We start from the raw sequence: 26,588 nt of genomic DNA, 5'->3' as shown, positions 1-26,588 counted from the left end.
TATCCATTCATATCTCTTTCTCTCTCTTTCACACACACACACACACACACACACACACACACACACACACACATGAATCTTACTCAACCATAAAAAAGAATGAAATATTGCCAACTGCAACAATAACATACATGGACCTAAAGTATATAATGCTAAATGAAAATAAGTCAGAGAAAGACAAACACCATATGATTTTACTCATGTATGGAATTTAAGAAACAAAACAAATGAACAAGCAAAGAAAAAAGAAACCAAAAAAGCCAGACTCTTAAATACAGAGAACAAACTGGTGGTTGTCAGAGGGGAGGTGGCAGTGGGGAAACAGGAAATGTGCAGAATTGTTGAATCATTATATTGTACAACTGAAACTAATATAATACTGTATGTTAGTTATACTTGAATAATTATTCATATATATTTATACACACACATATATAAAGACTATGTAGAATGTGAAAATAACTATTGGAAGAAGTTTGTTTCAACTGCCACCAATGGCACAGTGGCTCATGTCTCATTAAGAAACAACCTGGGGACAACTGGATATTCACAAGCAAAAAAATGAAGTTGGACCCCTACCTCACACCATATATAAGAGTTTACTCAAAATAGATCAACAACTTAACTATGAGTTAAAACCATAAAACATAGGGGTAAATCTGCATGGCTATTGGTTTGGCAATGGATCATTAGGTGTGATATCAAAAGTACAAGCAGCAAGAGGAAAAATGATAAATTAGACTTCATCAGAATCAAAAATTTTCTGCATTAAAGGATATTATTAATAAAGTGAAATGACAACCTACAAAATGGGAGAAAATATCTGCAAATCATACATCTGATAAGGGTCTAGTATCCAGAATATAAATAACTCTTTTAACTCAACAAATGACTCAATTTAAACATGACAAAGGACTTAGACATTTCCCCCACAAAAGATATACAAATGGCCATATATGAAAAGACAGATGTTCAACATCATCATCATTAGTCATTAGGAAATGCAAATCAAAGCCACAATGAGGTACCATTTCACACCCACTAGTGTGGCTATAATAAAAAAATAGAAAACAGTGTTGGCAGGGATATGAAGAAACTGGAGCTCTTGGACACTGGTGGTGAGAATGTAAAATGGCGCAGCTTCCATGTAAAACAATGTACAGTTCCTCAAAAGTTAAAAATAATTAAACACAGAATTACCATGTGACCCAGCAATTCCATTCCTAGGTATATATTCAAAATAATTGAGAACTAGTATTCAAACAATGTATGTACAGGAATGTTCATAACAGTACTATTCACAATGGCTGAAAGGTTAAAACAATACAAATGTCTATCAACAGATGAATGGATAAACAAATTATGATATATACACGCAATAGAATATTACTCAGCCATAAAAAAAAGAATAAAGTCCTGATACATGCTATATTGTGGATGGACTTCAAAAACATTATGCTAAGTAAAAGAAGTCAGAACAAAAGGGCACATATATGACTCCATGTATATGAAATATTCACAACAGGTGAATCCTCATAGAAAGAAAGCAGATTGGTGGTTGCCAGGGGCTGAGGCAGGATAAGAAAAACAAGGAACAATGGCTCACTGAGTTTGAGGTGATGAAAATATTTTGAAACTAGACAGAGGTGGTGATTATACAACATTGCGAATACACTCATACCCCTCATTAAAATGGCTAATTTTATGCTATGTCAATTTCACCTCCATTAAACAAAACCCTGACATGAAAATTCCTAAACAAATTGGGAGACAGTTTACATATAACATTAATATATAACATCATAAATGTATTGTACATGTCTATTTGTAGTACTTGAACAATGTGCTGGCTTTGGATAAATTAGTTTTATCAAAACAAACAAACAAACAACTTGGACCTCCTTCCCCTAACCTCTGAGGTCCCAACTTGCCCTAATCCTTTCCAAATTAAAACACTCTAAGACTACTCTAAACCAACTCTCAATCCTACACTCTTCAGTGGTAATGTAAGAATGTGACTTACTTGATAAATCCACTCTAGTACAAGATACCTGATCCAGAATGCCATTTATTCATTCAATAAATACTTATCAAACACCAATAGCATGCCAGGAATTACACTAGTTGCTGGGGATACAACAGTGAATAAACCAAGCAGCGTCCTTTCTCTCATGGAACTTATATTCTACAAGGAAGGGATAATTTGATGATAATATGATAGAAAGTAGGATAGTGCAAGAAAATATCAGTGATGATTACTACCAGGACAAGAAAATACAAAGCTATTGACAGAGAATGACTGAGAAAGGCTCTTTAGCGTAGACATCAAAGAAAGCCTGAGAGACATTTCTGGTCTTAAATGACATAAGAGAGCTAAACATGTGATTGGCTATCTGGGAATATGACATTCCACACAAAGGAAACAAGAAACACCATGATTCAGGAAAAAAGCCTCCTACATTTGAGTTCAAGAAAAAAGGCTGAAGTTTAGTGAGTCAGAAGAACAGTAGTTCTAGATGAGATCTGGGAGACATGTAAAAGCACAAGGCTTCATAGGCCATGGATATGGAGTCTGGGTTATTTGAAAATTCTAGTACTACCAGGAACTTATTCTCTATCTTAGACCAGACAGTCTGACTTGATGGTCAAGCACTATGCTCTAGAAAGCAAGCACTATGCTCTAAAGTTGCACTACCCAATACAGTAGCTCCCAACGTGTGAAACACAGCTACCCTAACTAAGATGTTCTATAAATGTACAATATACACCAAAGGTCAAAGTTTAGTACTAAAAGGACAAGGTAAAGAATCTTATTCATAATTTTTAAATTGATTAGGAGCACCTGGGTGGCTCAGTCAGTTAAGCATCTGACTCTTGATTTCAGCTCAGGTCATGATCTCATGGTTTGTGTGATCAAGCCCCATGTCGGGCTCTGCAATGTCAGTGCAGATTGGGATTCTTTCTCTCTCCTCCTCTTTCTTCCCCTCTCTGGCTTGTGCATGCACGCACACACACACACACACACACACACACACACACTCTCTCTCTCTCTCTCTCTCTTTCAAAATAAATAAGCTTTAAAAGAAAAAATTTTTAGTTGATTACACTTATAAATGATATTTATATATTAATATCATAAACTTACTAATGTTTAGCATAAGTCATTAATATTATTAAGATACTGTTATTAGTTATATTATTTAATATTATAATATTGGTGCTATATATTAATATATTTGATATATTACTAAAGTTAACCTCACCTATTAATTTTTTTTAATGTGATTACTAGGAAATGTTAAATTACATTTGTGGCTCATTTTATGTTTCTATTGGACAACACCACACTGAGAAAGGGTCCACAAGGGCAGGGATATTTGTTCTTTTCACTGATGATGTATCCACAATGCATAGAACCATGCCTAGCATATAGTTAGCACTCCATAAATAATAAATGAATGGATACAGACTCATAGTCACAAAAAGAAAGGAGATACACCACATCTGACATTTCCAATCTTTCTAAGTTAGCAGTTAACAGCCAAGGTGGGAGAGTGGGAGGTAGGAGTGTTCTTTAGGGCCACCACAGTGACCAAGGCGTACAAGGTGGTGGTGCTGTCCTATGTGCCTGGGTTTTCTCCACACTCACCACTCCTGGTATAAAAATTAAAGAGCTTGGGGGTACTACAAAACACAGTCCATAAAACTGTGTCATGTTTAATCATTTCAATGTTGACATTTTCAGCTACCTAGACTTTAATTTTTATCCTCTTAACATTCCATTATTTCCAACCATTCCATTATTTCACTAACCCTTCATTAACTCTAATTTGTTATCTCTGCTTCTGAACCCTATATTTCAGAGCTATATGAGAAAAAAGTTCAGGAGTAAGATCTGCTACATACTTCGAGGTCTCAAGAGCTGCCTGATTTCAGTGCTGTAAAGCATTTGCTACTAGACAAATCCACAGCAAGACTAAAGATTTGCCAAAGATATTATACTGATTCAAGAACTGTCTAACTTTACTAAATGATTTCAAAGGTTCATTCCAAACTCCATGATTCTATAACATATTTACAAAATATCTTCATACTCTTAACAGATGAATAAATTCACACTAATTCAGACATCCATTTTTTAAATTCTTTTGACAAATATCTACTTCACTGGCTCTCTCATACAGACTCTGTTAAAGGTGGTAGGTGTTGAAGGTAAGAACATGGACAGTCTCAGTCCTTATAAAGCTTATACAATTACCTTAGAGCATAGCCTGTATTTGGCCCAGAATTGTCAAAGGTGGAGAGGGCAGACCTCAAGCAATGTATAAATGTTATAAAGTCCTTCTTCCATTATGCTTTTCTCTCTTTGTAATAAACTCCTCCCCCTTACCTCAGGGGGTCACTTCATATGCTGCCCTAATCAAAAAATGACACAGTATTCAATCATTCATACTAGTACACGGATACATCTTAAAGTCATTTGTAGTACAGTATTATTTAAACAATCCATTTGAATATTAAAGCTCAAATGAGGTAACTACACATTAAGCCTTTTAACTTCAAATATGAAAATGAAGGGTTTCTATCCCTCAATAAAATCATTTAAACAACAGTGGCGCCTGGGTGGCTCAGTAGGTTAGGCATCCGACATTGGCTCGGGTCATGATCTCACGGTTGGTGAGTTGGAGCCCCATATCGGTCGGGATCTGTGCTGACAGCTCAGAGCCTGGATCCTACTTCGGATTCTGTGTCTCCCTCTCTCTCTCTGCCCTTCCCTCATTCACGCTCTGTCTCTCTGTGTCTCTCGAAAATGAATAAACATTAAAAAAAATTTTTTTTAATCATTTAAACAATAAACAGTAACATTTTATAGAATACAAAGATATAATGTCTTAATTTTTTACATTACTTTATAGTTATAAGGAGTATTTTATGAGTCTCATGACAACGCAATTACGTAAAGAGAAACACATCATCCCCTTTTTAGATGAAACAAATTCAGAGAAATAAAGTGGTCAAGTATCATACAACTACAAAGAGGCAAAGCCCACATGTCTTCTGGCTCTATTGCCTATACTCTCTATCACACCACAGACAGATGTCACAAACATCATTATGTATGAAAGGGTCGCAATATAAGAAAACAGAGAGCTGCCCTCAATGGGGAAAAACTGAGAGCTTACACCCCGAGATCAGGAACACGACAGGGATGTCCACTCTCACCACTGCTGTTTAACATAGTGTTGGAAGTCCTAGCATCAGCAATCAGACAACAAAATGAAATAAAAGGAATCCAAATTGGCAAAGAAGAAGTCAAACTTTCACTTTTCACGGATGACATGATACTCTACATGGAAAACCTGAAAGACTCCACCAAAAAGCTGCTAGAACTCATACATGAATTCAGCAAAGTCGCTGGATATAAAATCAATGTACAGAAACCGGCTGCATTTCTATACATCAATAATGAAGCAACAGAAAGAGATATCAAGGAATCAATCCCATTTACAATTGTACCAAGAACCATAAAATACCTAGGAATAAGCCTAACCAAAGAGGTAAAAGATAATATATGCTGAAAACTATAGAAAGCTTATGAAATAAATTGGAGAAGACACAAAGAAATGGAAAAACAGTCTATGCTCATGGACTAGAAGAACAAATATTGTTAAAATGTCAATACTACCCCAAGCAATCTACACATTCAATGCAATCCCAATCAAAATTGTTCTCAGAGGGAGAACAAACAATCGTAAAATTTGTATGGAACTACAAAGTCCCCGAACAGCCAAAGTAATGTTGAAAAAGAAAACCAAAGTAGGAGGCATCACAATCCTGGATTTTAGCCTATACTACAAAGTTGTAATTATCAAGACAGTATGGTATTGGCACACTAAAAAAAAACACATAGACTAATGGAATAGAATAGGAAAGTCAGAATCGGACCCACAAATATATGGCCAACTAATCTTCGACAAAACAGGAAAGAATATCCAACAGAAAAAAGACAGTCTCTTTAGCAAATGGTGCTGGGAGAACTGGACAACAACATGCAGAAGAATGAAACTGGACCACTTTCTTATACCATACACAAGAGTAAGTTCAAAATGGATGAAAGACCTAAATGTGAGACAGGAAACCATCAAAATCCTAGAAGAGAAAAGAGGCAACAACCTCTTTGACCTTCGCCACACCAACTTACTTGACATGTCTGTGAAGGCAAGGGAAACAAAAGCAAAAATGAACTATTAGGACCTCATCAAGATAAAAAGCTTTGGCAAAGCAAAGGATATAATCAACAAAACTAAAAGGCAACTAATGGAATGGGAGAAGATATTTGCAAATGACACATCAGGTAAAAGGTTAGTATCCAAAATCTATACACAACTTACCAAACTTAACACCCGAAAAACAAATGATCCAGTGTAGAAATGGGCAGAATACATGAATAGACATTTTTCCAAAGAAGACATCCAGATGGCCAACAGACACACGAAAAGATGCTCAACATTACTCATCATCAGGGAAATACAAATCAAAACTACATTGAGATACCACCTCACACAGTTTGGAGTGGCTAAAATGAACAACTCAGGAAACAACAGATGTTGGCGAGGATGTGGAGAAAGGGGAACTCTCTTGCCCTGTTGGTGGGAATGCAAACTGGTACAGTTGCTCTGGAAAACAGTGTGGAGGTTCCTCAAAAAAGTAAAGATAGATTTACCCTATGACCCAGCAATAGCACTACTAGGAATTTACCCAAAGGATACAGGAGTGCCGATTCATAGGGGCACATGTACTCCAATGTTTATGGCAGCACTATCAACAATAGCTAAATTATGGAAAGAGCCCAAATGTCCATCAACTGATGAATAAAGAAGATGTGGTATATAGATACAATGAAATACTACTCAGCAATGAAAAAGAATGAAATCTTGCCATTTGCAATAGTGTGGATGGAACTGGAGGGTATTATGCTAAGTGAAATAAGTCGGTCAAAGACAGATACATGTTTTCACTCATATGTGGAATTTGAAAAACTTAACAGAAGACCATGGGGGAAGGGAAAGAAAGAAAAAAAATAGTTACCAATAGAGAGGGCGACAAGCCATAAAAGACTTAAATACAGAGAACAAACTGAGGTTGGAAGGGGATGGGGGTGCAGGGAAAATGGGTGATGGGCACTGCGGAGGGTACTTGTTGGGATGAGCACTGGGTTTATGTAAGCAATTAAATATGGGAATCTACTCTCAGAGCCAAGAGCACACTGTATACACTGTATGTTAGGTAACTTGACAATAAATTATATATATATATATATATATATACCCCAAAAAAGAAAAAAACAGAATTGCAAAACTTGCTCCAAAGATGATATTGAAAATATTTGACAATCAGCTAAAGCAATGTCTAATTAGAACGGTTGCCAGCCATAGTACAAGTGGTTAACAAACTAAGGACAGATACCAGCCATACACAAGCAGTAAAACCGAGTATCAGCCCAGAGTATCAAGACAAAATGCAGGCCTCATCCTAGCATTCTAATGTAAATTATTTTAAATGCTGTGCCTGCCAAACAAAACAACTATACCTGTTAATAAATTCTGCGAGTAAGTGGATCCCCTGGCCTGAAAAGTAACCTTAACTGAGGACATTATAGGTGGCTTAATAAGTACTTTATGGAAAACAGATGCTTAATAACACTAAAACAAACATATAGATCGATTGAAACAATTTTAAGCTATTTAAATAAAAATAGAAGACATTCAAAGTATCAAATTAGTAGGCAGAAAGAATGCTTTCTAATCGAAAAAGCAAACAAATTATGAGAATTTATTAGCTTTGTTTACATAAATACTATAAGCTTAGAAAGCTTAGAAAAATATTCACAGAAAATATACTAAGATATTTAGTGTACAGAATTATTTAGAATATAAAGAGCTCACATAAATCTTTCAGAAAAATAATAAAACCCAACAAATAAGTAGGTAAATAAATGAATATACACAACTCACAAATATGCAAAAATTAAAAATAGAGCTGGTTAACATACACAGAAAATAACAAACTTCACTAATTATCAAAAAAAAAGCAAATTAAAACAATGAAGTATCAGTTATAAAATCGATCACAATGTTGCCAAGGATAAGAGCACATGTATGGCAGACAAGAAGAATATAAAGCATGCATAAAAGTGATCTAAGAATGCAGAAGTATTTTCCAAAAACCCTAGATAACATTCATTCACTGAAAAAAAAAAAAAAACATTTATTGAGCATCTACTCTGCACTAAATTTAAAAAATCTTTAACCTTGGGGCACTTGGGTGGCTCAGTGGATTGTGGATTAAGTGTTGGACTTTGGCTAGGTCATGATCTTATTGTTTCTGAATTCAACAGCTAGGAGCCTGGAGCCTGCTTTGGATTGTCTCCCTCTCTCTCTGCCCCTCCCCAGCTCACTCTGTCTCCAAAATAAATAAACAGAGGCGCCTGGATGGCTCAGTCAGTTAAGTGTCCAACTTTGGCTCAGGTCATGATCTCGCGGTTCGTGAGTTCAAGCTCCGCATCGGGCTCTGTGCTGACAGCTCAGAGCCTGGAGCCTGCTTCAGATTCTGTGTCTCCTCTCTCGGTCTGCCGCTCCCCCACTCATTCTCTGTCTCTCTTTCTCTCTCTCTCTTAAGAATAAATAAACATGAAAAAAAAATAATAAAATAAACTTAAAAATTTTTAATATTTAAAAAAATAAATGAAATAAAAAATCTTTAACCTAACCTCATATGGTTCCAATCTAGCATGAAAGACAGACTTAGAAACTCAGAAACTATTATAAAAAACACTTTCCAAGTGAAATGGGACCAGAGTGAAGAGCAATTAATTAGGGAAGAAAGAAAAGTAGCATTAAAATTAGGCTTTGAATAAAAAAGAAGTTCACCATCGAGAAAAAGGAAAATTTTCAATAGAATAATTCAAATAATTAACTGAAGAATAATAGTTATGAAATGGCACTCAGAAATCAAGTAAGGCCCATTCTTCCCCCTTTCATTAAGATGGGAAAAATGGCAAAAAAGTGATGGGCCAAATTTCAGCCTTCTAAGTGCCAAAATGCAGGTAAATCTTAGCATATTTGAAAGAATAAACATTTACCTGGTCTCTTTTAAATGTCAATGGTATTAAATGAACTGTGGATAAAAGCAGTATCTGTATCAACATTTTACAAGCATTTTCTGGCCCTAATAGAGAAGAATGAGATAGGAACTTGTGTTTATTTAATGGACACTATACAGTAGACTTTAAACAAGATGTTTATTTCGTATCCTTACAAAAACTATTTTGTTATAAAGACAGGAAAGAAGGCAGGCAGGCAGATAGATGACAGTCATTTATTTTCCTAAAAAGTTTTGTTTTTAAACAACATTTAAATATGTTAAGAAATTTCATTTTATACAAACTTAACCAGTTACCAAAGTGACTAGAATTCTATTTGGCAACAGAGGTAACTACTTATTCCCATCACTAAATAAAATTTAAAGTGCTATCATTTTCATTTCTGTAATAAAGACTTTTTAACAGTTCAGATAGACCATACCCATCAATTTCAAAATGGTCAGGTTTACACTAAAAACACTCAGAAACACACACACAGACACACACACGTGCGCGCGTGCACACACACACACACACACACACACAGGAGAGAAGATCTTAACTTATACAAAATGAGCTAACTAATGTAAGATTTCAGTTCTAAGATAGAAAACTCTTAGATCCACTCTCAAACCACAGCTGACACTTCATTTAGTGGTATCTGTCAAAATCCTCTCCAATGAAAAATCTTATCAACAGAGTACTCCATTTATGGATTTAATTATGTTACCTTTAATACAATGCAGGTTTAATTTGATTTTCACCACTATATAAATGGGGCAATGTCATTTTAAAATCACTTGAATATTTTATAGGTCTATTTAAAAAAATAAATAAAAGTGGGAGAGATATAATAAACCATGAATGAAATAAATACTCAGTAATCAGGGATCAAAATAAGACTTTTACAGCTGAGCTAATACATTAAAAGACGGAAGTCCACATCTGGTTTCAATACTGGTATGAATTCACTGGCAAATTTAAAAAGAATCTCATTGTACAAAAACAAAAAGATGGTTTTGATAGGCTTTAGTCCTCTGGTTACTTTTGTTTCTAGAGTCATATGATTAGTATAATAATATGATACATTTAATATGTCACTGTGTATATGGTTTTGATAAAAATGCACCCACCAAATTGTCTCAAGGGCACATGCCCAAGCTGTTTTAAAATATACATACTGCCTTAATGTTTTTGTGTCAGTAAAAACAAATTCAAGTGAGCTTTTGTAAGTTCATACAAAATTAAGAATTTTAATTTTCTAAAAATGACTCGACAATCCTACCTAAACCCCACCTTTTTGACATACTTACTTATATAAAATAATACATTAATTCCATATTTAGTACCTATTATCTATTAAGGAAATGAAAAAAAAAGTGACATAGTTTCATCTTTCAAGTGCCATAGACAGCTAACTATATATTATTATAAAATTTTAAGTTTCAATTTTCACAGTGACTTTTCACAAAGTCTTGAAAACCATTTGATGAAAACCCACCTATGTAATCTTTACACAGTCTTTTAAGTCCTGGATCAAATCTCACCTCTTTCAAGAAATCACCCTATATTCCCCAAGTCAGGATTTACCTATCCACAGATGAGGGGGTAACATCAAAAACAGCTTACACTTAACTGAGATTTAACTATGCCAGCTACATTAAAGATACTTAAAACACAACTGGAGAAGGTAGGCACTAACAAGAACTTACTAAGAGCCTGTTACATAGCCCTTGCCTTCATGGTGCTCATAATTGAGTGGAAACGGAAGGGCACAGGAACAAAGAATTACAATATTAAGGAATACCTGGAACAACAGGATTAGCTATAGGAGCACTCCACGACAGCAGTTCCCAAAGCTGACGATGCATCACAAACAGTACTCTTAAAATCCAAACCATATAATTTAACCCTCAAGGCCTTGAATGATACAGTTCCCACCAGCCTTGATCATCTCACCACACCATTCTCCCTACTCCAGTAAGGCTTCACAGAGGAGGTGACTTCTGAGCTGCCTCTTGAAGAAAGAACAAAGTTTGTCTGGTGACCAAAGAGGGAAAGAAATACTAGGTAGGTGTAAAGGCAATGGGCATAAAAATATATGAAGTTCAATACTAGTGAATGGCTCTTTGTGTTTGAGTAATGTGTATGGGAAAACAGTGCAAAATGCAAGGGTAGATTAGGGCCAAACTCTGCTTTACATATCTACAAATTTTTAAGTGAAACAATGATATAAACATCTGAACTTTCAGGAAAAAAAACTCTGATAGTAAACTCTCAGCCTACTAGTGTGGAAAGCTAATGTGGGGATAATAATGAAATCATTTATGGTAGTAGCAGCAGCAGCAGCTATAGTAGCTAACAGGTATGCAACTTGCTTAAAATCCCAATGGAGATTTCTGTGGTAGAATTAATAATGAATACCTTATGCAAAATTAGACAAAAGTAGGGAAGATGAAAAAGTATCACAGCATGCAGTGAACCAGGAAGGCACCGAAAGCAAAACCCATACTTCTTCATAATTCAAACTGAAATTGCCTCAGCGCTAAGAAGTTATATATGGCTTAGGCAGCAGTCTCTCAACCAAAAAAAAAAAAAATTTGTTATTAAAAATGAACTTAGGGGGTGGGGCGCCTGGGTGGCTCAGGCAGTTAAGCATCCCACTTCAGCTCAGGTCATGATCTCACAGTTTATGGGTTCGGGCCCCACATCAGGCTCCACACTGACAGCATGGAGCCTGCTTGGGATTCTCTCTCACTCTCTCTCTGCCCCTCCGTCACTTGCACTCTCACTCTCAAAATCATAAATAAATAAACTTAAAAAAAAAATGAACTTGTGGCACCTGGGTGGCTCAGTTGGTTAAGTGTCCAACTTCAGCTCAGGTCATGATCTCACAGTTCATGGGTTTGAGCCCTCTGTCGGGCTCCATGCTGACAGCTCAGAGCCTGAAGCCTGCTTCGGATTCTATGTCTCCCTCTCTCTCTGCCGCTCCCCTGCTCACGCTCTCTTTCTCTCTCAAAACTAAATTTAAAAAAAAAAATTAAAAAACAAAAAATGAACTTGCCCTCTAACCCAGTAATGCCATGTTTCAGGATGTATCCAATGGACATAACAACATAAGTATGCCAATACACAAATACAAGAGTTCTTGCCACTCTGACTATAACAAAAACTGAAAAGTTGGAACTCATTTTCTCCAAAGTAGTGAAAAAAATATTTTTTTAAGTTTATTTATTTTGAGAGAAAGAACATGCAGATGCATGCGTGGGGGAGGGGCAGAGAGAGAAGAGACAAAGAATCCCAAGCAGGCTCTGCGCTCTCAGCCCAGAGCCCGATGCAGGGGCTCAATCCCACAAACCATGAGATCATGACCTGAGCCGAAACCAATAGTCAGACACGTAACCGACAGCCACTCAAGTTGCCTCCCAAAGTACATTTCATTACATACACACAGACCTTTGCTTGCATACATACATGTACCAGTATGGGAAGATCTCTAAGATATATCAGAAGTTAAAGAAAAAAAAAAGACAAGGTATAGAACACCACATCTATAGTATGAATCCCTCAAGTAAAATAAGGTATGCATACATATGTGCTAGCAAGACCCACAAGAAACTATTAGCTGACATTACCTCAAGGAAGTAAAACTGAGGGATGAGTAAGGAGACACTGAGTTCCTCTTCCATACTATTTAAAATTTTTACAATCTACTCTATTACTTGCATTTTTTCCTTAATTTATATCATTAAAGGGGGGAGGAGCTCACACATTCTCACTAAAAGTACAGACAATAGTGGTATAAAATTTTAAAGACTCTTCATCTAAAATCGTTAAAATTAGTGATTTTCTACCTAAGGAGCTAAATTCCAATTTTCTAGAAGATTAAGTTATGTACATCTCTTGATTTCCTAAAATTAACCAAAACTTTACTGGATAAGACACAATAATTTTTTAGTATATTTTTCTAATGTTAGAGAATATTCACTATTTCAACAAATATCATAAAATTCTTAAATCATTAGTTAATTAAAAAATATATGCCATTTTTAAAGTTTTTGCCTTGATAACAGTAAATTAAGTTTGTATAGAATTTTCCAGGTTACAAAATGCTCTGACACTCATCATCTTTGTTCCTCACAAAACACTGAGGTAGGTAAGGAAAGTAATATGATATTAGGTCCATTTTAGGCTTAGGCATCTTGGGTTTAGAGTAGTTACACAATGTGCCCAGGGTCACAGAGCTACCAAGTAACAACGCAGGAATGAACCCTTGGTCTTCCGGTTCCACCTCCAGGAATGCTTCCACCAAACCACACCACTTCAAATGACCACTGTCATGGTATGCTAAGGGTCAGGTTTAAGACAGGGAGGGAGGGCTAACCACATATCTGGCAGTGACAGGCAGTCCACTCAGGCAAGGAATAAGGAATGTACAATATAAAAATAAAGTGTATGAAGGTGGGCCTGACTGATGAAAAGAAAACAGAACTGGGAGAAATGCCAAGAAGAACAGCAACTAAGGTGACATTTGGGCAGTTTACCAATAAGGGCAGCCAAAGAAATACCTTTGTAAGGTTAATTTACTTAGTTAAGGTAGGAGAGAAAGTCTATTGGAGGAACTAAATAGTCATATGGAAAAATCATAAAGGAAAGTGTTTATAATCCAATCAAAAGATTTAGAAAAAATGTAATGGAGTGTAATGTGTATGATGTGTTTAATCAGAGATTAATGCCTGGCACATGATTGCTATGAAAAATTCTAAAAGTCTAATCCTACAGTGCATGGTCATCTTAATGCTGTGGCTTGGAACTTTAAGAGGCATGTGTGAAATATACTTAGAACTCAATTTCACTCTATGGTATATACCAAAAAAGGAGCAAGAATCACTTTCCAGACAAAAGAACTCATTCTCCTAAAATTCTTGTGCAGCTGTAGAGTTATTAGCTGTTCAGGGTGAGAAAATCCTCGTAAGAAAAGGGGCCGTGGACACCAGAACTACTAACAGGGTCAGTCCACCCTGGCCTAATAAGGAACCATGAGTCTTTAATCCTGATAAGTGGAGCTTCCGGGAGAAGTCTTACAGCAAACATTCACTGCTGACAGAGCAGAAGCAGTCTCCTGGAAAATATCAATCTTCCCATCCTTTACTGTGACAGAAGGAGAAAGGGATGAAGACCCAACAGTTTGACCCAAATGGCACCGAAAACGTCTTCTAACCTTTAATCTACATTTTGGGAGTTATTTAGAGGTGGGTTGTTTTTGTTTCAATATTTTATTGCGTGTGGGGTTGTTTTTTTCTTTTTTCTTTAAAGTACCTTCACACCCAGCACGAAGCCCAATGTGGGGCCTGAACTCACTACCTGAGATCAAGACCTGAGCCGAGATCAAGAATTAGATGCTTAACTGACTAAGCCAACCAGGTGCCCCTTTTTTCTTGTGTTTTATTCCTGATATAGTTTGTTTTGATTTTAGTTTTAGTAAATATATAAAAATATCTATTACATATTGCCATTCTAATACATATTCACCCTTCTCCTGCTAACAAATTTCAGGGGAAATCACTACTTCCCCATCCTCAGAATATGTATTTCTAATAGTCAGCTCCAACCTAGCTCCAGGTTAGACACAAACCTAGGTCTAAGCCAATTACCACATCACAATGATGTGTGCAGAGAAAGACACATGACCTATTCAGAAGCAGTGAAGCACAAGACTGCTTGCTGGATTTCAGCTAGAAAGTATAACCCAGTAGCTGCTGGCAGCCCTTTTGCGACAATAAGGTAAAAATTTGTGTGAGACTAGACTCCATACAGAGGTATCAGAATAAAAAGATGAATTCAAGTAATTCCTTTAACCCAGAATCTGCCATGCATAAAGCTAGCTCTGCAAAGATTTTTGGTTGGTAATATGAGCAAATAAATTCCCCTTGTGACGTAAGCCAATTTAGGCTGGGCTTTCTATATAACTTATAACCAAGAGTTGAAAATGATACAATAAACTTGAAGTTGATACCAAAAAGTGGGGAAGTTCCTGGAAAAAAAGGTTTGTATAAAGCACAAACCACTGATCAACTTTAAAAATGCTAAAGGTTATTCCAGATATTTAACAACATGAGATCTCTGAGGCTGGTTTCTATATTCTGCCCCCAAACAAAGGGAATTCAGTAATTGTGGGGGCAGGGAAAGTAGAATCAGCATGTTTTTTAAAGGGAGCATAAAGGCTTTTCTTAAGTCTCCTTTTTTGCCTTCATTTCGTAGTACTGCTTCCCTCAGCTAATAAATATTTACTCCAAACTGTATTAACATTACATTCAGACTTCTCATTTTACAGGACTCCTTGAATGTTTCAGTGTCCATTAGTTTTTATGGCATACATGATATAATCACATACAATGGTGACCAAACACCTTGCTAAAAATCAGTGGTTTAGAGAAAGTTGAGGAATTAAGTAGCAATCTCTGAAATACCTAAATCTCAAAGGTAATACTCAAGCTACATGTAAGACTTTATCCAAACATCCATCAAGCCTCAGATTCCAACTTCTTTACAATCAAAATTTCTCCCCCTCTTACTCCTTCTCTCTTGGGAAAAAGAATACATACATTTAATGGGGCTCTTAGGTATCCAACATGAGGAAAACACTGGGGAAAAACAGCAGAACAACTCAATAACTCCCTCCCACCCCTCACCATGCTATCTCATCCCACCCCAAAAAAGGAGGGTTGAGGGTATAAAATAGCCAAAGTCTTAAACAATAAAAAAATTTATGGGATTCTTCCAGAAAAACACAAATCTGCTCAACACAAAGTACATACATTAGAAAACATAACTAGAATATTTTAGCCATTATTAAAGGGCAGAGAGAGGCTGTCTTTCATGAAATCTGGATTGCAGATGTTTGGCAAAAAAAAAAAAAAAAAGATTAATAATCTATCACAAAGTCCCACAACTAGTGATTCAGAATGAAAGCTTTCACTACTTACACCATATGTAAATATACATATATACACGCTGCTTATAATCCCTTGATCTGAAGAGAAAGAGAACTGATACTCTACTGTGAAAATGGTCAGTGGGCAGACATTTTAAAATCCTTTCCCACATGAAAAGATTCCTGAAAAAGAGATCAGAAGACAACAGAAAAGCACTCAATATATATGGAGTTGTAAATCCTGTATGAACTAGTATCTATTACACAAAGGGGGAACATGCAACAAAGTGATTAGGGAAGTCAAACATGAATTAGTCCAATAACAAAGAGCCAAATACACATGCCCAAAAAGCACTTTATGGAACAGAAATCCAAACAAATAAAAAAGATGTCTGTTATTAACAATAAAATAATAATTAAACTTTGAAATTCCAAAGAAATCAATAAGAAACTGGTATGCATTCACCAAGAAAAAACAAAGCTGTCTGAAGTGACACAAAATACACATCAAGGCAGAACATATATTTTTAAAACACATTAAACCAAGCATTTACTAAAAAGACCATTACGTACGAGGCATTAATTCAAAGGGCACTAAGATAACATGTCCTAGTATGTTGTGAATAGCCACTGTCTGATTCTATTAAAGAAACTTTCACTGCACCTAAAAATGTACCTCTCTTATTAAGTGTATACCTCCTTCATTAAAAAAGATAATTCAAAGTACAAACAGTGAATGTTCAGACTCTGTTCTTGGTTCCATAGTCCTCTGCATATTCTGTTCAAACACATCTGATTGCAAAGACATTCCCACCTATACAAATGAGAATGACAGGATGATGACAGTACCAACAGCAAATAGATACAGGGTTTTTATGTGCTAAGTGCTGTTCCTTGCACTTTATATATTTAACCTTCGGAACAACTCAATGAAGTAGGGTGGTCTTCTTATCCCATTTAGCAGATGAAGAAAATGAGTAACAGAGAAGTTAAGAAACAGCCGAGTTCACACAGCTAGTATGTAGGATTTAAACCCAGATCCTCTGCCTCCAGAGTCTGTGCTCTTAACTATAGCAGTTAGCTGTCATTTCAACCCTTTCTTTCCCTCTAAACTGCTTTACCACTCTGTAATTCAGTTTCCCATCTACAAAATGGGTCAGTAATAGTTCTTATGTCATACAGTTGTTTAATTCTTATATGAGGATTAAATGCAAAAACATATGCAATGTGTTTAGAATAATGCCTGACACATACCAATACTAAATAAATAGCTGCTCGTAAAATATCTATCGGGGCACCTGGTTGGCTCAGTCAGAAAAGCATGTGACTCTTGATCTCAGGGTTGTGGGTTTGAGGCCCACATTGGGTGTAGAGATTACTAAAAAATAAACTTAAAAGAGCATATGCTATAAATAAAATAAAAGTAATTAATTAAATATCTATCAAAAGTCTGACACCAGAGTTGAGAATCACTATTATAAAACTAACAATCAGTGAGAATTTACCAAGCAGAATGGTCTTAATGTGTCCTTCACACTTCTAAAGAAGTGATGTCTAAATAAAACTTGGCTTTCCCAATTATTTCCATTATAAAATAATAAGCCCACCACCAGCTTGGAGGAAAACGCATATACATAACTTAGAAGCAGCCTTCTTCAGTCTGGAACTTCCTCTCCATTATTTTTTGTTCCCTCAATGCCCAGTTCTCCCCAATATCACAGAAATATATCTCATCCCGGTAAAGGTAAATACTAAAAATTTCTCTTGTATTCCAAGTTAAATGTTTATATACATTTTAAGACACAAAATCTATTTGGCATTTTAATGTCATTCTCATCTGTACAGCTGGCTACTGGGTATTCTGAATGGTTTCAGCCAGAATTCTATCCTCAGTTTGCCTTTCCTAAAGAGCTATGGAGTTATGGAGATGGAAAGAACATTAGCAATCCTCTAGTCCAGGGTCTAGAGCTGATCCAGATTTAAATTTGCTTCTAATTTTCTGTTGTGACAACATTCTTTTTTTTTTTTTAATTTTTTTTTCGACGTTTATTTATTTTTGGGACAGAGAGAGACAGAGCATGAACGGGGGAGGGGCAGAGAGAGAGGGAGACACAGAATCGGAAACAGGCTCCAGGCTCTGAGCCATCAGCCCAGAGCCTGACGCGGGGCTCGAACTCCCGGACCACGAGATCGTGACCTGGCTGAAGTCGGACGCTTAACCGACTGCGCCACCCAGGCGCCCCTGTTGTGACAACATTCTTATCTATGTGTCACTGTACAACTTGTGCTAGGGTTCCTCTAAGTGCAGATGAAAGAGGAGAATTAATTGCTGGATGGATCTCAGATTGTATATATATTCAACCTTGAAAGAAATTATCAAACTACTCCTCAAAGTAGTTGTACTACACACTTAAGAATACGAAAGTTTTAAAAAAAATATACATAAGATGAGGGGGGAATATCACTGATTCAGATTCAAAAGCCAACCTAAATTTGTAATTAATTTGTTTAGTTATTTGCATCTCCTCCTCCTGAAACCTCATTAAGCTGATAGAGACTTTTTTAAATAAATAATCAATAACAAAAGAATTATCACAGGAGAGTATAATAAATTTGGAAGCATTCTATGGAAAGAGCCACAGCCAAGAGCAGGCAAAGAAGGGGTCTGCAACAAAAGGAGTGATTGCCATGTCAACTCTAGGGGGCTCCAAATTAGCACCACTGGGCAGGGAAGGCAGGAATAAGAAGGGGGACAGAAACAGTGGCTAGCTTCTCCATGGAAGCTGAAAAGAAGAAAATGGAATAAGAAAACAAAATGGAATCCCTACTCTACCCCTACCCCCATCCCTGTATAAGCAGATTACATGCATTCTGGCACTTACCCCCAGATTGGGGGGCAGGGGTGGGAGGAATGACTCCTCTCTCAAGAAACTGAACAAATTGCCTCTGTAGGCCCTTCCCCTAAAAGCCAGCTCCTAGCCCATTCACCCTAATAACACCTGCCAGTCAAAAAGCACTGCCCAATGCTTCCAGTGAGAGCTAGTCAGCCTTTCTGCTGGCCAGCCTTACCATAGGCTAGACCAGAACAAAGAAAGCAAGTAAAACAACAATCGCAGAGAAGTAGAGATGATTCAGGAAACAGAAAATAAGTGATTAGAAAAACTTTTGCATCCATGTCTCAGCATCAAGATGTTACAAAAAAGAAATAATCAAAAATGAAAGAGTTCTTGTAAATTGAAACCTAACTCCTGAAATAAAAAGTTCAGTTAAAAGAATTGGAAAATAAAGTAGAAGAAACCACCTCCTACCCACTCCCCAGAAAAGACATCTAGGAGGAAAAAAAAAAGAATAAAATTCAGGAGATTCACCATCCAATAAAGAAAACAGAAGAAGATTATCAGGGAAATGTTCCAAAGCTGAAGGCACAAGGGTTTATTTGAAAAGCACAGAGTGCTGAGCATAACTAATAAAAAGGACTCATACCTAGACACATCCTTCTGAAACATCTTGTTCCTTGTACAGTATCAGAACCATCAGGATAAAAAGAAAAGTCTAGGGCACCTGGGTGGCTCAGTGGGTTAAGCATCCAACCAGCTCAGGTCATGATCTCACGGTTCCCCGCATTGGGCTCTATCAGAGCCTGGAGCCTGCTCAGGATTCTGTGTCTCCCTCTCTCTCTGCCCCTCCCCTGCCTGAGTTCTCTCTCTCTCTCTCTCTCTCTCTCTCTCTCTCTCTATCTCAAAAATAAGCATTTAAAACAGGAAAAATTATAACAAAAAAAAAGAAAAAAAAAGCTCCAGATTTGGGAGGGAGTGGTAAAAAACATACAAATAAATAAGACTCTGAGAGGCATTAGCTATAACATTAGCAACCCTGGATGCTAGAAGGTAATACACAAAAGCTCTCAAAGTTCTGAGAGAAACTTATTTTCAACATAAATTTCTACATAAGCCAACAATCAACTGTGAAAGCAAAATAAAAACATTTTCAGACATGCAAGAACTCAAATAGTTGACCGCTTATTCTTGTATCATGAAGAAGATAGTTTAAGGAAGAAAACAAAACAAGAGTGAAAACTAACGAAAGAGGAAGTATACAAGAAAATGATGGCACTAACCCAAAAGTCCAGTGAAAAGAAATTCCAAGGACACAGCTGTACAGCAGACCTAAAAAGCAATGAGTCCACATTAGAACAAGAAATCAGGAAGCTCCAAAGAATGTCTTCTCAAAGAAGAATCACATAAATTCCAGGAAACAGATCAAATGAGTAAGAAAGTAGAAGACATTAGCAAAATGACAAAGAAGGCTTATGCTGCTTCTCTAAACATAAGGGGGGGAAAAGGAAACAACTCCAGAAAAAAAAACCAAAAAATCATACAGCAACATCATGATCCTAACATAGATCCATCAAACTACAATGTGGCAATGATTCTGAGCAATTAAGTGTGAGAAAAGTAAATCCATTTAAACCAGATGCTGGGAACTTTCTCTGGTGACCTAGAAGTATGACCCTGAACTTTTAGAGAGGGAAGTATAAATTCAGCACATCACTGTTTCTTCTTCCAAGATGTCCTTTACCCTCTCTTCTCTGATTCATTCATTCATTCATTCATTCATTCATTCATTCATCCATGCATGCAACAAATATTTCCTGAGCATTCTACATGCCAGGCACTGTGCTAGGAACAGAGATAAAGCCGTGAACAAAGAAGATAGGAGCCAGCATTCTAATGATAAAGACTCCTCCTCTTCCAAGAATCTGCTAAGGGGTTGTATCTCCTACCAAGCTTTCTCTGAACTTCCATGTTAGGCTAAATGCTTCTCTTTTACTGCTCTGAAAGAAGTCTAATTCTTCACAGAGTTGAACTAGCTTTTTATATAGGTATTATCTCAACAATGCAACAATGGCAAAATTTATTAGTTATTTGGACCTCTACTGCGCAGCACTGCACCTAGATCAATAAATGTTTTGAACCTTTCCATTCAACTGAAATGTAAATAAAATTGCCAAATAAAATGTAAAGCATTGCAGATGTTAATTATTATTTAACAGACGAGGAAGCTAAAGTCCCTGTCAGTTATATGACGTGCTCAGATCTTGAAACTAGTTTGTGAAAGAGCCAACACTAAAATCCATAGTACTAGGTTAAGTTAAAGTAAGTGGTCAAATCAAAAAATGGGTCAAAATGGGAGAGAATAACCTTAGGCATTTTCTTAGAACTTTTCCGAGTACACAACAAATAAATACATTAAAACTTCTGTCCCTGAGTGGCTTATAGTAGGAGAAAGCAACTACAACTATTCTTTTCCTAAACACTAAAGGCTGACTAATTAAATGTGATTTCTAAGTATGGGATACCATAGCAGGGCGATCTACATGTAAGTTTCAGCAAACTTAAACCATGGTTCAAAACAATGTAATTACTTTGAAAAATAGTCAATTACTAAAATACATACTAGGACTTAACCTGTGTTTGTGAGTCTGAGCACAGAAATCAAGAATTTAACTCACACATATTTATAGATCCCCAATACTCAGAAGCTGAAAGATTCAATGAATACTAACTAAATAGTGACTTTTACTCATAATGCAACCAGGAGACTCAGAGAAACTTTTATCATCCATTGGAATATAGAAGTGTTTCACCTTCATCCTATCTCAAGTACTACTACCATTAATTACTACAGTTGTCATTTATTATCAGCTCAAATGCCAACTCTGTGATCCGCCCCATGTTAAGCAGCAACATTTAAATAGATACAATCCCAACCCCTTGCTGCTCAGCCTCAGTCCCAATTACTGGAATATAATTAACTCCTAAACTTAATTCTATGCCTTTATCTTTTCCTAGATATTTCCCAAAGAAAAAGAATAGGTGAAGGTATGAAACCTCTGAAAGAGATATTCTGAAGCTTCTTCTTCTTTAAGATCTATTCTGACAATAAAATAATTGGTTTTCTGACTTTTCAAAATATGTAAAGTGCTGGGGGCACCTGGGTGGCTCAGTCAGTTAAGCATCCAACTTCAGTTCAGGTCATGATCTCGTGGTTCGTGAGTTCGAGCCCTGTGTCGGGCTCTGTGCTGACAACTTGGAGCCTGGAGCCTGCTTCGGATTCTTAGTGTCCCTCTCTCTCTGCCCCTTCCCCACTCGCACTCTGTCTCTCTGTCTCTCAAAAGCAAATAAAAATTAAAAAAAATTTTTTTGATATGTAAAGTGCTCATATAACTATTAGCAAACTGCCAGGCAATCCCGAAAACTGGTAAGAAAAATGCCAACCATAATGACAAAATGGCACAAAAAGGAAATAAAAGAGCCAATACACATATAAAAAGGTGCAAAGTCTACCTACCTGACCTGTCAAAATATGAAAAAAGTAATAATAATAGTAAAGATTATAATAATAATGGCAACTAGAATTTATCATGCTCTTTATGTGTGAATGTATAGTAAACACCTAATTAATTAATTAGATAAGAAACTACTCAGGAAAACAGGAAGAGTTTCAAAGAGGAGGTGATCTCTGAGCTGGTGCCTCATGGACGCAAATTCAGTAGACAAAGCCTGGGGATGAGGGAAGCACTCAAAGGTGGAGGAGAGGATGAGGTAATAACATTTACAAAAACACCAAATATGAATCCAGTTTTTATTCTTGGAACCATTTATATTCTAAAGTGCATAATAGAAGTGACAAGTTATGAAACTGTACAGAGAAGAGGAAGGTTAAGTAAACAGCGTTTACTTCAAGCTAAACAGATTAAACTTAAAAGTTTTTTATTTTATTATTTTTTAGTGTTTATTTTTGAGAGAGAGACAGAGACAGAGAGAGAGAGAGAGAGAGAGAGACAGAGACAGAGACAGAGCACGAGCAGGAGAGGGGCAGAGAAAGAGGGACAGAATCCGAAGCAGGCCCCAGGCTCTGAGCTGTCAGTACAGAGCCCAATGCGGGGCTCGAACTCATGGATGGCGACATCATGATCTGAGCCAAAGCCGAATGCTTAACCAACTGAGCCACCCAGGCATCCCTAAATGTTTTTTAAAGGGCATATAACTTAATCAGATTTGTTTTTCCCTGTGCCTTTAATTTTCAAGCAAACATTTGATCAAAACCAGATAGCAATCCATAACTAAAAATCAGCAATACTTCATCCCTAATGAGATATCTTTAACTTAGGTGGTCTTCCTTTTAAATCAAAAACTAAAAGAAACTTCCAACCTAGAATTCTTTTTAAACTTTTTTTTTTTACATTTATTTATTTTTGAGAGACAGAGAGAGACAGAGCACAAGTTGGGGAGGGGCAGAGATAGAAGGAGACACAGAATCAGAAGCAGGCTCCAGGCTCCGAGCTGTCAGCACAGAGCCTGATGCGGGGCTCGAACTCATGAACCATGAGATCATGACCTGAGCTGAAGTCGGACGCTTAACCGACTGAGCCACCCAGGTGCCCCTCAACCTAGAATTCTTTACCCAGCAATTATACCATATAAAAAATGAAGTGAAATAACATTTTCACTTATCGCCATCATACCCACATAAAAGACCATACTAAAGGACAGTCAGGCAACTGAGAAATGCAGAAAAGAATAAAGAACAATAAAAACTATAAATATAAATGGGGTAAAGTCTTTCCTTTGATAACTGGTGAAGGAATTCCCGAAGATTATGATTCATCCATACACATACTTTAGGACTATATATAGTATATACCTTCCCAGTTTGTAATTATTGGCAACAAGATATTGGCAACAAGAAAGACTGGCAACTTGAATAAAATATTTCCTATCTATGCACTATGGTAACATTAACATTTAAAATCAAGAAAACAGATTTTCCATTTCACACATTTTTACTTTATATTTCTAATACTTGGTAACTTTAAATACCAAAAGTACTGGGTTTAACCCTGAAATGATCTTAAAACACTTCTCTAACTGGCATATAATTATTTTCCATTAAACCATTGTTCTGTGACTCAAGAGTCATCTGATTTACATAAGTACTAGTTAAGCACCACAGAAATTCTAAAATATATAATTAGAATGTCACAAAGCACTTAATCCATCCTGTCAAAACAGAGATTATTTTAATTTCTATTTTACTTTTAAAAGAAATCCTATTTATTTTCTCTAATAGAAAAAAAAAATTAGTAGGATAAACTTACAATGTACTTCCCCAATCAAACTTTAAAATGATTCTGGTCAACCACAAACTGACTCAAGTAATTGACTCAAGTAATTAAGTATTTTTCTGAATGTATTTTAGTGAAATATGTCTGACAACATACAATAATGTCATATAATAATTAGGTTACCATTCTACAGAATTACAAATTATTTCACTGATTATTATTCTTACTCATGCACAGATAAGCAGGTATAAATTCTGTCCTTATAAATTATTCAAGTAAACTAGATGCATTTCTAGCATAAACAATTTTGTTAACAGCTCTTTCATGTAGGGTTAAAACATAACCATAAAAAGCTATTATTAAGTAACATATTCCACTAACCTGAATTCTCACACACACACACACACACACACACACACACACAAAATTATGAGCTAGCTTTATCATTTTCAAACATCCTGACACTATTTAAAAAAATAAAGACAAAATCATCTTTCAATTATTTTTTAAAATTTAGAAACATAAAACTTCAATTGTTTGCCAGCCATAGATTATAATACAGAAAACTTAAGATAAATACTATGAATATTATGAAGTTCAAATAAAATTCTAGCCTTAATTTATTGAAACATATTAATAAAGAATATATACACTGATTCCAAATGAAGAAGTGGGGTACTATGGTAGATTTTCTCAGTGACCTACCAAAAATTTCCTAACAAATAAATTAAACAATCATATGACTCTTAAATCTGCCATACAGAGATATATAGCTGGTTCTCACAACTCATACTAGATCTTTTTACACTGTAAAGTCTTTCTTTTTTCACACTGATATTTTCTTTGTAACAAAATACTACCTAGTCAGATCCTAAAGTATGAATCTTTAGAAATGAGATTAGCAAAACAGTTTAAAAATACTTACTGTCTTGTTTCGTAATCTAATTATGTCTGAGACAGAGCCAGCGCCACAGTACTCCATAACAATCCAGAGGTCTGTGTTCTTAAAATAACTGCCATAGTACTTTACAACATATGGGCTAAAGAAAAATATATAGACGATTAAACTTAGTTAATTCCCAAAGAAAATTATTTCTTAATCCCAATACAAAGTATTTTCAACATTTCATAATGTTCCAATGAGTAAACTTAATGAGTAAACATCTATAGTACATCAAATTGTCTATATGTAGGGTTTACCAACTGTGCATAATTAGGCTTTAACTCATGGATGAAATTTAACAGGATTACAAATCAGAGGAGGCCCAAATGCTCTGAGTGATTCCCAACAAAACAAGGCTTTGTTTTGGCAAAGGACTTAGTGTATAACATAAGGAACAAATGAAAATATTTAACTAAAGCATTTTAAATATAAATCTTTAAGGGAGTTCACATTCAGTCAAATATTTTTTTAATGAATAAATGGGCTTTTTTTCAGTCTAATTATGTGTGTTTTTTATATGAAATTCATTGTCAAATTGGTTTCCATACAACACCCAAGTGCTCATCCCAACAGGTGCCCTCCTCAATGCCCATCACCCACTTTCCACTCCCTCCCACCCACCATCAACCCTCAATTTATTCTCAGTTTTTAAGAGTCTCTCATGGTTTGGCTCCCTCCCTCTCTAACTTCAGTCAAATATTAATACTCAACTTCAAAATATTCTCTAATTCAACAAGGCCAAAAAAAATTATTTTTAATTCTCTTTTATTTGGGTCTTTAAAATCCAGAGATAAATAATCACAACTATTTTTGCTTTAAATGCAGATAATTAAAATTAACAATTTAAAATTTAAACTGAAGTTTTATGCCTTTCAGAGCAGAATAAACTATGTTTATAACCTAACTGTTTTTAGGAAGACTTAGAAAGAGACAAGCATTCATTTATTTCTTTACTATTTACCTAATATTTATTAAGGGCAAGCTATATACACTGATACGTAAAACATCTTGCCCAAGTCAAAGAGGCAGAGTATCCATATTCACAGAATACATAAAAAGATGAAAAATACAAGGTGGTATAAGCTAAATCACATACAGCTTACATGCTACAAGAGCTAAAATAAGCAAATGATCATGGTAGAGCCAGCAGAAAAAAACTTGTACAAAGGGTGGTATTTGAACTATGAGAGGATAAAACCTCAAATTATGGGTAGAGGAGAGATAAGAACATTCTAGAAAAAAGAAAGGCCATGTGTGAAGACACAAAATAGAAAAATCAAGAATGGCATGTTTAGGGCACAACTTGTTCAATAGATTTTTCTATCTAGTAGCAGCTATCATGAAAAGTGGCAGAAATGGAAGATAAGACACATGAATCAAATTAGCAAAAAATAAAAATAAATGGAAAGTACTATAAAAGACGACATAAAGAGACCACCAA

At 35.9% G+C, this 26,588-nt stretch overlaps 1 protein-coding gene across 1 annotated transcript in view; it reads right to left on the bottom strand.

Annotated features, from left to right (window-relative positions):
• STK3 (serine/threonine kinase 3) overlaps positions 1-26,588 on the bottom strand; it is a 287,866-nt gene that overhangs the window by 204,923 nt on the left and 56,355 nt on the right. The window contains exon 4 of the mRNA XM_086694926.1: positions 25,130-25,244. Coding sequence (XP_086551052.1) covers positions 25,130-25,244 — 115 coding nt within the window. The remainder of the gene's footprint in view (positions 1-25,129; positions 25,245-26,588) is intronic.

The sequence above is a fragment of the Puma concolor genome, chromosome F2, assembly GCF_028749965.1.
Source record: "Puma concolor isolate L17-30 chromosome F2, mPumCon1.1.hap2, whole genome shotgun sequence".
Lineage (NCBI taxonomy): Eukaryota > Metazoa > Chordata > Mammalia > Carnivora > Felidae > Puma > Puma concolor.
The sequence above is the reverse complement of the archived record's forward strand: the minus strand, read 5'-3'. Positions and strand labels throughout refer to the sequence as shown.